At 37.6% G+C, this 15,994-nt stretch overlaps 1 protein-coding gene across 3 annotated transcripts in view; it reads right to left on the reverse strand.

The window, feature by feature from the left end:
* Positions 1-1,115: 1,115 nt before the first annotated feature.
* Positions 1,116-15,994, reverse strand: part of LOC107082304 (transcription factor 7-like 1-A) — a 44,487-nt gene continuing 29,608 nt past the window's right edge. The window contains exons 5-12 of one of the 3 annotated variants that reach the window (XM_015370903.1): positions 10,482-10,617; positions 9,119-9,221; positions 7,952-8,035; positions 5,065-5,208; positions 4,816-4,978; positions 2,861-2,968; positions 2,605-2,656; positions 1,116-2,060 (exon numbers count right to left, since the gene is read on the reverse strand). In XM_015370903.1, coding sequence (XP_015226389.1) covers positions 1,579-2,060; positions 2,605-2,656; positions 2,861-2,968; positions 4,816-4,978; positions 5,065-5,208; positions 7,952-8,035; positions 9,119-9,221; positions 10,482-10,617 — 1,272 coding nt within the window. In that variant the 3' untranslated portion in view covers positions 1,116-1,578. Of the gene's footprint in view, positions 2,061-2,087; positions 2,407-2,604; positions 2,657-2,860; positions 2,969-4,815; positions 4,979-5,064; positions 5,209-7,951; positions 8,036-9,118; positions 9,222-10,481; positions 10,618-15,994 lie in introns of those variants that run through there. The other 2 variants (XM_015370904.1, XM_015370905.1) reach the window with 2 other exon arrangements.

Consider the following 15,994-nt stretch of genomic DNA (forward strand, 5'->3'; position numbering starts at 1 on the left):
TATAATTGCAGTTAAAAAGCTGCTCAGTGGAGCAGTGGGTAGCACTGCCACCTTGCAGCAAGAAGGTTCTGGGTTTGATTCCTGGTCTGGGGTCTTTCTGCATGGAGTTTGAATGGTCTCCTTGTGCATGCATGGGTTTTGTCTGGGTACTCTGGCTTCCTCCCACAGTCCAAAAACATGATTGTTAGGTGAATCCTTAGGTGTGAATGATTGTTTGTCTCTGTGTTGCCTTATTATTTTGAGTGAAGTGCTGTTTGCGCCTATGAAAAACAAGTACACTTTACTTAATTTGCTTAAATAAATCTAACTTACAACTTGGAAGTAATTAAGTAAATGTTACTTAATATCTTTGCAACTGTTACCGGTATGTCTTATGGAAAGTAAAATTCACTTGATACTGGCAAGGGAGTGTTACTTAATATTACAGCATTAAGTAAATCAGTAAATCTTTTTACTTGCTTTTTGTTGCTTTTTTCAGCAAACCAAATCACAGCCCCCTAGTGGAGCAGCCAGGATGAAGCTCCAATAGGGGACCGTGCTGTGCTGCATAAATACATGACATTTCTTATAGTCAAATGATTGTTTTAAAATATTTACAGTAACATATTAGATTATCAATGATAATCTCCCTCTGCCTAATGATGCAATGAAGGCCCATCCCACCAATAGCACTAAAATCTTATTCCTATGCAGCAGCCAGTTGTACTTAAGACTAAAATATGCACATGGCATTGATTAAATCCAGCCCTCCCACACACACTCGGTTAAATTTCTTTTGTTCTGCTTTTCAACATGTTGAATAGTTTCAGAATAACAAACTTCTCAAAGAATAAATAGATTTTTTTTTTTTATGTAACACTATCCTAAACAAATACAATGATTCAACAGAGATAGACGTAATACAAAATGAAAAATAATTAGATTTTATCTATATATTTTGCATTATTGTTTGTTGGTTGTAACCAGAAGTTAAAGCATCATGGAAAAGTTTAGGATGTTTTTCCCCGATAAACGCAGCGGTAATTTTACCTGCTCGCTTAGCGACCATATTCAGCAGCTTACTCTGCTTATGTTTTGGTAAAAAGGCAAACGGACATTTTCTTTAAGAAACCATTCCAAATGTTTATTTGACATGTCAAAGAAGGGGCACACACTCGTGAATTGAAAAACAAAACAAAAAAAAACAAAAAGAAAGGGCTTGCAATTATTGGCCAGGACTAAAACTGAAAACTTTATACTAACATTAATTAAGTTTTGGCTAAAAAGAAAATGTTTTTGTTTCCTTTTTGCTTTTATAAAGAAACTTTATGTACATTGGTTCTTTTATACAAGAGGTTCATTGGATAAATGCATCAAAAGAAAACAAACAAAACAAAAAAAAGAACCCAGTTCTGCGGTAAACTTTACAAAAAAATACATTTTTGTTTTCATTGAGAGATGTAGAAAAGGAGGCGGTCAAATATTGACCAATAATACTTCTTCCTTTTCATTATTAAGAAAAAAAGTTGTTCTAATACCTAATTTCAAAGAAAAGCAATATACAGCACAAGTATTTAAAGAAAAGAAACATTTGCAGATTCATTCAGTTGGTTTGGTAACCAGGGAGAGGGGCTGGGACTGGAAGAGGGAATGATGGGAGTGAAGAGCCGCCTGATGGAAGGGGGACGGCGGGGAGAGCATGGAGGGGTGCAGGGAGGTGAAGGGGATCGGCCGGGTGAGGATGGGTGTGCTCGACTGGCTGCCTGAAGTACCGACAGGGATGGAGATGGAGGGCTGGGAAGAGGAGGAGGAAGAGGAGGAAGAGGAGGAGGAGGATGCGGATCCAGAGGCCTTCCCAGGTACAGAGAAGTGGTGGTGCATGCGTCCCTCCGGTTTGGTGGTGAGCGACAGCGGCTGAGCCTGTTCAGAGTGAGTTGGGGCCGGGGCGGCGGGGGAGGCCAGGGCGGCAGAGGGAGTGGCCGGCGAGTCCAGCATGCTGCCGTGAGATGACGCCGGACTGTCGCACATCTTCTCCGAGGGCAAATACTGCACGCACTGTTTCTTACTCCTTATGGAGAAGTCTGCCATGTGAGGAAACAAAGCAGATAGAAAGAGGCTTAGATTATCCATCCACTTGTTTCAAAGCAGCTGACGGAGGCGAATGAGTGATTATTAAAAAAAAATAATAATAAACAAGATATGAGAGCTTTAAAACGTGACACTTCTCATATCAACTAGTCACCACATCACAACGAGGCGAGCAAAAGAGGATGTTACGGCTTATTTAGATGGTATGCTTACATGATATAAAAAAAGGAACATGAGAAAATGTACAGAAAACGTGTTAAATGAGCAGCTATTTTTGGTCATTTACAGTTACATTTCTACAAAAACATACCTGCCGCTATTAGCACTGAACCTCATAAGCTGCTTGTCGAAGCATAAAAGCAGGAAAAATGTTAGTAAGCGCAGAATTCATACCAAATTAAACCAAATGTTGGGTTTCAGGATAAACAGGAGGTTTAGCAGTGTAAAAAAAAAAAAAAACTGGCTCTCCTCTCAAATTTTTGGCAAGAAAAGAAAGAAAACAAATAAAGGCAGTCAGGAAGAAGAAAGGTCTCTTACCCTCTGGTTTTGAGTCTGGCTTGTTCTCTCTCTTCCTCTTTTTCCGCTTTCCCTGCACAGATACAACAATGCTGTTAAAAACTGTTTCTCACAGCGGAAGTAAAACCACCTCAACAACTTTGGTTCATGAGATCAAAAGTGCAAACGCTTAAATTAACCAATACAGTCATACCCGACTGAAACTGGCAGGAATTGAACTCATGTTGATACCTTCTCCTACTCAAGCGAGATCAGATTAGGGAAACGTGTTACTCACGTAGTTATCTCGTGCCGACCATCCAGGATAGAGCTGGGAGTGCAGTTGCCTTTCTTTTCTGGCCAGCTCGTAGTATTTGGCTTGCTCCTCTCTGGACAGCGAGTGCCACTGTAAACACAGGATCATTAAAAAACAATCCATGCATCACTTAGTGCAGCAGAGGAAATAAGCATCTAACAGGTTAAGCAATTTTCTCAGTCAATATACATCCAACAGGTCTCTTGTAAATATATAAATCAATTAGTTACACTTTGTTTAACACATTATTGAACAGATGAAGGAAAAAATGTGGGAAAAAGACAAAGGAAAAACAAAAAAAGCAACTGAAAGAGCTTTCTTATTACAAAGGTTTGACACAAGAAGAATGATTTCAAAGCAAGCAAAGAGCTTTTGCAAGATTGTCTTTTTTTTTTTTTGTTGGAAAACATGCTGACAGCACCAGATACAGAAGTCTTACAAAACATCTGAGGGCCCCAGTGAATACCGCTGGGGCCGTAATCTGGTAGCAGAAAGAACCACAAATGGGATTTGGAAAGAAAACATTTCTGACAGAGGAGAATAAAAATAAAAGGTTTGTCTAAAACCCAGGGGTGTATGAAACAGAGCTTTAGAAGGACCTAAGATATGCAGTTAGTCCTAAGATAACACAGGTAATGTATGAAAAAACACTAACGACACACGACTCAATTGAAGAAGATAAAACATTCTGCAGATCTTTTTTTTTTTACCTTTATTTATACAAATAACTTTATTAGGGAACTGCATGATACAAGTTAGTAATTAAATATAGAAACAATTAAATTCTACCTAAATATATTAAAAGAATATAGAAGAAACACCACAGCTACAGCACATTAAATCAATTTATGCCCTCTAACAACATGTTACCTCATCACACTGCAAACCTTGTAAATGTAAGTAAGTCAATTTTTCTTAAAATTTGTGATTTTTTTTTTCTCTTGATATAAGCAGGTAAGTGAGGCTCTTTGCCAATGGAATAAGGCAATTTACAATGGAATAAGAAAAAACAGCTCCGTTGTCTTATTTCAAGTTCATAATATCTAATTATCTCATTTTAATGGTAAAAATACTCATTCCATTGGCAGGTCATGTTATTTACCTACCCAAATTAGGGGTGAATACATTTAATTTGAGAAACTTCTACTTATTTTTAGATAGTTTTTGCAGTGCAGTCCTGACCCATCAGAGGTTTTAGAGACAACTTAAGTGAATGACATACTTAGAGGTTCAATTGCAGTTTACCACACTCTAAAAATATGTTAAAGCTTGTTTAAGGTTTGCTGCAAACATTTAAACAAGCCAGTAGGCCTAATTATTGGGATTCAAATCTTGGTATGTGCTTCCACGTCACATTAATGGAAGAGAACTAAACCAATGATGAAGTATGGAGGTGGGAATATCATAGTGTGTGTCTTTCTTTCAGGATATAGTTCTCATCAACATTCTAGAAGTTAAGAAAGGACTAAAACCTTGTATAAGAGAATCTGAAGTTGAAATGAAGGCGACTCGTTATATAAGAAAATTATCCATTGTTACACAGTCAAGGAGACTTTTATGTGGTTTCGAGGAAAGAAAATGAAGCTGCCCAGTTAACTTTTAGACTTGAATGAACTGAAACTCTATGGAAACATAACAAAAGAGATCAAACTGAACAGAGGAGATCATCAAAACCAAAGCATGTAATCAATTTGTTAATATATTGGTAATTTTAAAGCTGTCTTTAACAATAAATAAATATTTACCTACTATTATTTAAATATCACTATGAAAGAGCATCCCATAGCTGATGTGTGGATTACTTGGGAAGCTCTGATATCCATTGAGAACTTCATGTAAATAGACCCATTAGAAATCTATTTCCTCGGAGATGCTAAATGCATTTTTCCCCACAGTAGTTTTAAATTAACATTCATATCAATGCCAGTGCTTCTTACCCGTCTCCCAAGGATCTGGTTAATCGCAGCGCTTTCCTTCAGGGTGCACTCTGCCACTACCTTGGCCCTCATTTCCTTCATGTACAGCATGAAAGCGTTGAGAGGCTTCTTGATGTGAGGCTTCTTGTCCTCCTCTTTCTTGGAAGGAACAGGGGACTTCCTGCTAGTCAGAAACAGTGAAAGATTCTGTCAGCCATGTTCCTTTCGCTGGAGCGGTATCGCTTACTATTGACTTTTTTTGCCGCTTACGCATGCATGGAGGGGCTGATGTTGTCGCCGTTAGGTTCTTGCTTTATGGCTGGTGAGACGATGGCGGGATGGGGGATGCCGGTCTGGTGGAGGCTGTGCGGAGGAGGGGTCACCATGTGAGGGGAGAAACGGCTGGACACCAAGCTGGGAAGGTGACAAGAGGCAACATTTTAACAGCCTTGCTTTAACAGGGAGTCTCTGTCGACTTGACGAGAAAAGGTTCGGCTCGTTTGGCAGATTATGGCGCTGTCTTGCCCTCTGGGTAAATTTACGGAGCCCGCTGCTTCTGTCTAGACTAAATTCATACTTACAAGGAGTACCTTGCTTTCTCTTTTTTTTTTTTGTTCAAATAAAGACTTCTTCAAAAGCCCTTTTATTCACCAACGGCTGAAGGAAAGTGGAGTGAGGTGTTACCATGGTGACGGCATGGCCGTGACACCTGAAACCTTTCTCCTCACCACCTTCCAGACCGAGGAGAGTGTTCAGACAGCTTTCTGCACAGAACTCCTTAACAAAGTGGCCCTCTCCATTTTCAGCTGTTGATGCAAAGGGGCATTGCAATCGAGAAAGGGCAACATCAAGCTCATTGAGCTCGCATCATACAAATTTATGTAAAAATCGACTTTTTCATTTAGTGAGATAATATGCTGAGCAATTCACAAACATATATATTCTATCCTCAAATGTAATTAGAACAAGACAAGCTCCTTTTTTCATTGTTTAAAACAGAAGCATCAAGGTTAGAGAGTTCAATAAATGTGTAAAAAAAACTCTTCTATAAGAAAAACAAAACTTCTGCTTAAATCCATGTTTATTTACTGGATAAACAATATGTTTTCTTGTTCGTAAAAAGTCAATTATAATGATGAATGAATTTTAGACAAATTCATTTTAACAATGAATTTTAGAAAAATATAAATTTCAATAGGGAGAAAAAAAATCTGATTGATTAATAACAATGAATGTGATTCAATATATCAGTGTCAATTAAAATCTAAGAAAATAGGACAAGATTGAGGGGAAAAAAATTAGAAAAAAAAAACTTAAATACAAAAATACAAAAAAAATTAATTAAGGTTAGCCAAAAAATTCAAATATGCTTGATAAGCATAAGATTCAGATAAATAGAAGTTGAATCTTTTCAAACTGAAATTGCAACGTGCGTTAGTGATGGCTGGCTAGGCTAATAACATTCACTCTTTTGTGCAGATTAAAACAAAGTGAAGAAAACAAAAAGTTAGTTATTACCAATTTTAGAGATGTGCAAATTAAGCTCAGAGGAAATAAACAAGTAAGGGGCTATTTAAAAAGAAAAAGAGAACAGTTAACAGGAAGCAGAACATATGACACTTTTTATCCCTTCAAGATTCCTAACCTGCCTTATAGAAAATGATGGTTCTACCGAGACCCTATAGTTAAAGTAAGGATTTAAATCATATGGGGAACAGAAACAAAAACAGCTGTTTTCAGTCACTAAAGCTAAACCAGCTAACTATAAACTGCTATGGATAGTTTATAATGTCTGAGGCGTTACACTTAGTGCTGTGTTTGACTTCAGCTTCTAAAAATAATAGATGGCTGCTCATGACAGGGATGTTTGAGTTAATAATTAAAGCCTTTTAAAACCAAAGGATCTGAAACCTGTCATAAAGTTCGTCCTCTAGTAAAATGTATACAACATACAAGCTTTTTTCAATTCTACTGTTTTTTGTGAGAAGACATAATTATTGATATGTGACTGAGAGGTGTTCTGGCAAACATGAGAGGGAATTTGTTGGTAGAAACAAGTGAAAATGTCCAAATAGTCAAATCATTATCCGGATAAATCTCTGCGACATAAGAATGAGACCAGGTAGAACTGCACAAGTTATTTATCCAAGAGTTCTGATAGGTTGTTTTCTGATAGGATACTGATATTGCAGCATTGAGAATTTGTCGATACTGAGATTGACCCGATACAATATTAGCACAAATCATACCAACTGTTTTTACTTATTTTATAGTGCAGAATGTTAAAAAAGGATCGATGAAGTAATATCACTAAAACAGGGAACAAAAACAACAAGAGGTATAAAAAAACTGATTCATGTAAAATTAATCAATTAGTTGTAGGACATTCTAACAATAGCTAAGTATTTCTATTAGTATGAAAATATTTGGAGATTTTAGATGCCAGCTGATAAAATCCAATATGACTTTTTTGACTAATATTGAATCGATATTCCTATCGGATAGGGACATCCCTATCAAAGAAAACTAAATATTTCATCTCATACTATCACCGGAAGCCTCGTTACAAATGTTTCTAATTTTGAATGAGAGCCTGAGAGTTTAGTCCGATGGGACATGTGGATTTAGATAAGCTTTGATTTGTCCTAATCGATTCCCAGCCCTTTCATCTCTGCTTTACTGGTGGGTGTGTGTGTGAAGAGGCTCAGCACACCGGCCTGACCACAGAAGTTTAGCTCAGAGAGAGAAGAGAGGAGTGGAGCGCTGAATGCCAATAATGTGCTCGCTGCTTATGAAGCTGATTTTGCCTCTCTGTCAGTGTTGATGCTCACAAACCTACAATATACGGACCTGAAGCCAGAGCCTGCTCCTCATCTGTTAATGTTTCATCAAAGTAAGATTATTTAAATCTGTAAATTTTGTGGCTAAAAGTCGCCTAGCTTTTTTTCTTTTCTTTTTTTTTTTTTTTTAACAATGTGTACTCCAATGATACCAGAGTGAACAAAGAAAGTTTAAGACTACACTGCGGCCATTTCTATTGTTACAGCCTGGCAAAGAAAGCAGGGGAAATGTGATTACAGCATGTCAAAGAAGCAAAAGATATTAGATGTCCGCCCCCTCGGGAAGGTGGTCGTGTTGCCGAACATGATCCGCTCACCTGGACATGGACGCATTCATAGCCAACGTCGGATAGGGGTGACGGAATCCCCCTGGAGGGATGGAGTACATGGGCTGGCCCTGCCTGCAAGACAAGAAATGGGGAAAGAGTGAGCAAATGTGTATAGAGGATCCAACACAGCTGACAGCTAACCTAGCAGCACTAATCCTGCTCTCATCATCTCAAATCCCCTACTCTCGGAACAGGACCGTTGCAACTCATTACCAGAACTGCAGAAATGTTCAGAAATTCCACCAGATATATGAAAATAACTTCCAATATTATATGGTTCAACTGTACTTAAATAGTCCCAGAATCTATTTGGCTCCTTGTTAAGGAGCAGGGCAGTTACATGAATCAAACTCTAAAAGACTGAGAGAATAATATGTCTAACATCTCAACATGTCACTTTAACGGCTATAAAGTTTTAAAAACAAAATGTTTGATAATATTTAGCTATATTAATAATCAGCTGCTGACTAGAATTGAACAAGTCCTGACTGATCAGAACATGGAAAATATTCCTACCAGGTCGTGCTAACATCAACATATTTTGGTGTCAACACTATTAGTGTGGGAGAAAGACACAAAGCTTGTTCTGTCCTGTACAATAATGTGTAAAATATAAAGTCAGAGGAATTACAGAGATGTTAGAGGCTATTTAAAAGGACTTAAATAAGGTTAATCCAGAGTGCAAAGGAGCAAGAGAGAGCAAGACCTTCAGCAGATAACAGGAAGGCTAAATTATGTACAGGAAATGCGTTAATCAATAAGGGGGTTTATGTAAATATTCTGGATATGGAAATATTAATTCCCTTTAGAAAAGTAAATTATCTAAAAAATACCCTTAGAGGCTAATGTTTTATGAATGCTACTTTAGCTAATCTTATAAGAGTATAAACTTTGCAGCAAAAATACTTTAAGATGTTTGTAAATTCCTGAATAACAGTGACAGCTCCCTAATTTAATGTATCATGATCTCGTCTCTACTAGTATTAATAATTCATAACAGATCAGAACAAGGGGTAGCAGTTGAAGTTGCTGTTCTTATATGCCATCCTATGTTGAAGTTCATAAATAGAAATAGAGAATTACAAAATTCTAATTTCTCCAACTATAATATAGAGATAAATATTTGTGTTGTATTTCATAATATAGGACGCTTACTGTTGCATAAACCAGCTTAGAGGATGTGCAATCGAGCCAACAGCACCGGGAGACAGTGGGTAGTACGGCGAGAGCTCTGATGGATGAGGTGTTCGAGGAATACCTGCAGGTACAAAAGAAGAACAAATTATAAAACAACAAATCACATTTTCCAAGGTTCAATTACCCTATAAGTGTCCATCATATTAATACGAAGCAATTATTTTAGTGTCACACACATTTATCATGTCTCCTTAACATTCACAGATCTTTACATGATATATGCTGCTTTAACAACATTGTAGACTGCTAAATTTATATGGGACTGTTTACTTGAATGCAGAGTGTTTCATTCATGTTCTTTTTTAAGAGATAGGTCATGAGAAGTCACGCCCCTCTCACATCTCATACGTTGTGGTTTTCTCACTGCTTTAGAAGTGTGTCTTTGTCATTTACCCACATCCACTCAGAGCTGTTTCTCATCCTAACCAAACCTGTGGGAACAAAACCTGAGCAAGCGACCAGGTTCTTAAAAAAAAAAAAGAGATCTTTAAGTCGTCAATAAACTAGCCCTTAAAAAAAACAACCCTCTGAATTGTGAAGCAGCGCAGCGTGTAGGCAGATGCAGTGGAAACTCGAGGAGGATATAATAGTGGGATTAAGATGTATACATGTCTTAATAATGGGAGTAAGATCAGCCCACTCATCAGAGCCTAATTCAATCATTGCTTACTCTGATTATATGACCTCATTTTAAGCTCAGAAAAAGCTGGTTACATGGCAGAGTCGTCATTGGGTTAATATTGGAACACTGCTGTGGCTGGCTCTGTAACAGTGGTTTGCCTTTTAGACCACCGGCGCATGCCGCTTAATACAGTACACATTTCAACTCATTTAGTCAAAATTTGGAAATGAAAAATCCTGTTTATTTAAAGTTTTGGTCTAAAAATCAGAAACAGTTTAGATGTTACCTGCAGCAGATGACTCTTAATAGATACTCTGGATAAATCTAATCCTTATGTAAATGTATTTGATGGTGTTGAAGGATAAAGCTAAGAGTTAATCCGAATGAGGCCAAAATGTCAGTACAGTTTCTCTGAATGCTTTTTATTAACTGTTTTTTCAATTGAAGGGAGATTTAGTTGAATGAAATGTGATTATTATTTGCACAGGAGGCAGCAAAAACAGCAATGATCTTCCTGTCTGAAACACATACTACAAACTAAGGTTAACTTTTTGGGTCAAAACAGGTCTCAGAACATTAGATTCAGCCTGGATTTATTTCCTAGATGGTGAAACTTTAAGCCATTAATGAGGCTTATAAGTTAGAAACCAAACTCCTGAACTCTTCTTTTATGTCGACGGATCACAGGGATGATCTTACCTGTCTTTGGATCAAGGATCTCAGGTGAGAGGTGTGATGGAGGCGTGCCCGGAGAGAAGTGTTCATTGCTGTAGGTGATGAGGGGGGTCAGTGGATGGACGTGATGGGCATGCTGTACCACCGGAACTTTATTGGACTGAAACCAGAGGAATGCAGAGAAGACAGTGAGTGACGAGCTTCCAACTAGACATTAGCATTAAAATGTTTCCAATATGATGTACTGGAACCATTGGAGGTTTCTTTAACTACATGTAGCTTCCCCAACCTGTTCCACTGCCAGTCAGCTGGCTTATAAATGGCAGCTACTCTTTTTCTGTCTGACAAAATCCTCTTTAGGCAAAATCAAGGGGTTTAAAAAGTTTCCTTTTAGTGTTGGTATTTTATTTAGGAGGAAATAGAGATATTAGGGTTGTCAAAAGTATTGATACTCAAAAAAGTATTGATACTGAAACGATTCAGCCATCTAAAGTACAGATTAGAGGAAACTGCCCTTTCTGAACACTGTGTGATTGAATAATTCTACGCACTTTTCAGTTTCAGACTTTTTTTGTAACAGGTGCAGCAGCTGAGAATTATTTTTGTTTCTTAACCAGTTTGGCTAGTGTCATTGCTATGTGTGCAAAGAATAGCAAAGTAAGGAACACTTCATTTTAATTTTGTAAGTTTTTTATCAAGCTTGCTTAATATTGTGCACAGCATACAACCTTAAAATATTGTTCTTATTGTTTTTTATTTATTTCTTGTATTTTGTTAGTAATTAAGATATTTCTATTGAATTTTAGAGTCTTTGTTTTTATTCTTGTGGTATCGAAAAGGGTATTGAGTATCGAATATTTTACTTAGTATCGGTATCGAGTTGAAAAGTTTAGTATCGTGACAACCCTAAGAGATATTATAAATCAGCTACTGTTTTTAAACTATGAGCTGCGGCTTTTGTCAAGCAGCAGGCTACAGACTAGCTACTTGGGCGAATATATAATATATCATTTTATGCAGAAGAATAAATGGGTATTACATTCTGTAATAACTGTATGACAGACAGCCAGTTCCCCGCATGCTGCTGCGCATTGCCCATCAGATGCATAAAAAACAATAACCCTGTATAATAATTCTGCTATAAAAATATAAAGCTGTCATATGTGGACGCACTGTATATACTGTATATATCCCATGCAACTTTTTCTTTCTTTGGCACCTTCTCTTCTCTTTTGGACTGTTTGAGCAGATTTAATGAGAACATTTCTCCACTGTGAGATCAATAAAGACAATCAATCAAAAAATCAAAAAAGCTCCTGTAGAGTGAACAGTAGCCTATTAGACCTGAACAGAATGACAGGACTGTCTAATTACCCAATATAAAAAGCAAGATGAGTAAAAAAGTTTTTGCTCAGTTCAGTGATCCAAGATCATAATGTCTATTACGCAAATTTAACATAACTGTAACTCATTACAGTTCACAGAATTGATTCTCCCGTAGAAATAGTTATCCACTGATGCACCCTTAAAGGGTAAGAGAGACATAAAAATCATCCAAGAATTAAAATTGAACAGTAATAATAGTTAAGACATTAACAAATGAATCAACTGGTTAAGCTGTCAGAAAATGTTGATCGGTAGGTTCTTTTTTTTAGTAAAGCCAGAAACAAAAAGCTCTTTTCCCATTTCAATATAAAAATACTAGATCATGTTCCTGTAAAACCATATACTTTTATTTAATTATATCATACCATGAGAATTTGAAAGTGTCCCATGCTTGCTTCTAACAAGTTACATTCAAATGCAAAAATAGCAGAGAGTGACTCATTTATCTCTCCTTTGTTTTGCTATTTTATACTGAAAAAAAGGACAGTCCTCTTGTAACTGTAGCAAACAAAAGAAATGCGCAGATTGAAAGGGGCATTGCTTTTAAATACCCTCCTTGGAAAACATCACAGTTTATGCGTGTGACTGGCCCTGTGATGCAATCTGGCCCGGCACCAGGGAGCATTAAAAAGCCTCACAGACACATGCCAGGATCATTACGGTCATTTAGTTGAGGAGAGAACTGTTTGTTCGGTCCAAAAAGGAAAAACAACGGTGCCACCGAGTCAGAGAAGTTGCACCAGCCAGCCGCAAACAAACACAATCAGGCTAAGGTAAACTGGATCCCTATAAACAGGCGGATACATCCTCTCCCGCTGCGTCTGACTGCAATCACCACCAGGAGGGGGTTATAAACGTTACTAATGGTGGAAATCCACTTAAAATTCTGCCTTGCCTCAGATATTGCTGAGGTTTAGTGATGAAACCTGCTTTTGCTTGCAGTGAGCGTCTTTCTGAGAGAAGCACAGCTCCCCGCCGAGATCTGATCAGCATTACGGCTACGAGTAGAACGATGAAGACAATAATAATAACAAGCGTCTCTGCTTTCATTAGGCAGAGCTCAGCCTAGCAGCCATTTCCCCTGGCTGCCTGGCTGAATAGACCACTTGTTGGCTCAACTTGTCACATGGGAGGGTCAAGGGGTGGGAGGGGAGAAAGGAGTCTTGTTCCTCCAGGCTAACCTTTCTTCAATATCCTTCCCCACCCCCTTCTCAACCTCTGTCTCTCCCCAATGTGGTCTGCTGGGGAACAAGGTTTGCATTGAGGATTCTGTACTCTTCTACTTCACGCTGCTCAGGATTGTTTCAAATCTTTGGCTTTTGGTTATTGCCTTTCAAGGTCCAACTTTTAGCTTCTTTTAAATCTGAGAAGATGGGAGAGTTGGAAACATTCGCTCCTGTGAAACACGGCACTGAAAAAGTATTTCTTCTGCTTTTGAACAGGTCGTCAAACAAATTTCAACATCAGGCAAAGATAACTCGAGTAAATAAATAAAAAAAACTTTTCATTGTTGACAACAGTGGGCTTGAAAATCTTTAAGAAATACATCAAGCTCTGGTCTAAAAACAGTAGGAATAAGTGGAAATTGAATACAACATTAAAAGCACTGCAGGCTGCACTAGTCTGAGCTGAAATATCCTAGAAGGCATAAATTTTATTTTTTATTAAAGTAACGAGTCATTCTACAAAAAGATTGTGGTACTGTAAATGGTCTGAAACTGTTTTGCCGCTTTAGGACTTTTAGAACACTCTTCCTTCTAGCAGGAAACCCTTAAGAAACATTAAACTCATCCCGTTTATGCAGCAGGATATATAACTGCATAAAAACACCAGCAGGTTCATTTCTTAAAGATTCAAATAAACACACCTAGTTAAAGTAGGACTTAAAACCAGTCTGGATACTTTGGTGTGACCTTTAAAAATACATTAAACACCCCAAAATCCTCAGGTTTGGTTATATGAAAGCAGCACTTGGAGAAGAGTGTGCAAAAGTTCCTTTATAGAAATGTAAAAGAATCATTGCAAGAGTTATTGCAAACTCTTGATGGCAGCTGTTGCCACCAAAAGTGACTCAACCAGAGGTTGATTTAAGGGGGAAATCACATTGTCTATTTAAATTGGTGCAGATAGATATTTTCATTTAATTGATGAACACTTTGGTTGATCAAACAAAGTGCTCGGAAAATACAACAAAGAACATCCAAAAACATTCATATAGAAGAAACTGAATATGAAGATTCCTCTGCTCAGGAATATATTTTTTATCCCTTAAAGACTTTGAGGCTATAAGGTAAAAAAACAAGGTGCTCAGATCCAGGACTTGATAAAGTCCACCACCAGGAATAGAGTTAACTTACTGGATTAAAACGTCATGTATATTTAAGTTATCTCTGTTGTTCCACTTCATGTACAATACGCTCAAATTTTCCCTGTGTTGCAAGGCGTTGTCTGAGACCTCCAGACCAATGTGCCAACACATTTTGGGAACCAGTTCAGTGAGAATTTCAAATGATGTTCATTAATAATTCATATCTTGGAATACATGAATCGTTGCACTCTAAACACAAGTTTTTAAGGCAATAGTTTCAGCTCTGGGTTGACTTTTGGCACGGCGGTCATAGGAAATATAGATAAAACCTGTTTTAAAGTCTGTCAGGCTTTAGACAAAGATGGCATTTTAACACTTTCAGGGTTGAATTCTATGTAAATCAATCAATATTGAGCAATTACGATTTCTAAAACCTCTTAAAGTGTGATTTATGACTTACGGAGAGTGAAAAACTGCACTAAATTCCACAACCACAAAGCATCAATGCCTTCTTTGACTTAGTTTCTACACTAAGGTTATATTCCTTTAGCCCATGACAGATTCATATGTCTGGTTTCACAATCCTCATGGAAAGCTTAATCTAAAAACCACAAGGAACATAAACCATGTTTCAAATGTAAACATCAACACGATAGAGCGGATACTAGATGCTATCAGCACTCACAGATGGAAATCACGCTCTTTACACAGACATGCTTGTTGCAAGTAGGACATAAATCTTAGTTAAAGAAGCAGACAGACTCAGGCCAGCTCTTAGGGAGTGACCTGACATGGATGCAGACACAAAAAAGGGGAAAAACACAGCAGGTAGCTGCTAAGAAAGTGTAGGGAGAGACGTTTGTCTCCTCTGAGGGTTTAAAGCTAAAAATGGCCAAGGTGGCAGTACCTTACTCGACTGTCCAACTTGGACCAAAGCTAAGAAAAGCAGAGTCCTTGGTCAAATGTGGGTGGAGGGGTGGATTTCATTCAAGCAAACATGTTTTTGGATCCTGAACATCTGAATTGAATTACTAGGCAAACAGCCGACGGGGAAGAGAGCTTAGAACAAACTGAATAACCCCACAGCTTTGTGTGTCTTTATGCGCGGCGATTCTGGGTGGGAGGCTCAGAGGCCTTTCAAAACTCCAGGAAAGACAGGGTGAAAAGAATGCCTGGCATGCTGAGAAATCCAAGCCCTGTTTGTCAACGCCAACAGGAAGCGGACGTGAGGGGAGACTGACCGTGTCATATGTCTTTAAAATCAACCTCTCCGAAAAACTCTGCTATTCATCACAGCCAACGTGTGCTTTACGTGCTGCTCATCGCCTCTGAAAAGGTCAGTGGCATTATAATTCTAGGTTAGAATAATACAGCCCAGAGCAGCGTCAGGTTACTGCAGTGAAAATCCCCCAGAGGTAATAAAACAAATTAGAAGAGGTAGGAAAATGAGACCATTTTATTTGGGGTCAAAGACTGAGGGATTGTAAACATTTGTAAATAGTGGGTTTGTAATGAGATTCTGCTATATTAAACACCATGATTAGACACAGACCAATAGCTGAAAGACACAGTATAAATACCACAGATTTAGTCTATCATGGTATTCATGTAAACATTTTAAAGCGGGATGTATCATTATTATAAAGATTATACTAGTTAACTGTAATCCACAAAAAAATTAATAATCAGGTATTAACCTACCTATTAAATATATATAATGTTGTGTACATATATATATATATATATATATACAACAATTAAAAATGTTTAATAGGCAGGTTGATACCTGATATATACCTGATATATGTATATATATGTATATATATATATATATATATATATA

The sequence above is a fragment of the Cyprinodon variegatus genome, unplaced genomic scaffold (assembly GCF_000732505.1).
Source record: "Cyprinodon variegatus isolate N-32 unplaced genomic scaffold, C_variegatus-1.0 Scaffold49, whole genome shotgun sequence".
Taxonomy (NCBI): domain Eukaryota; kingdom Metazoa; phylum Chordata; class Actinopteri; order Cyprinodontiformes; family Cyprinodontidae; genus Cyprinodon; species Cyprinodon variegatus.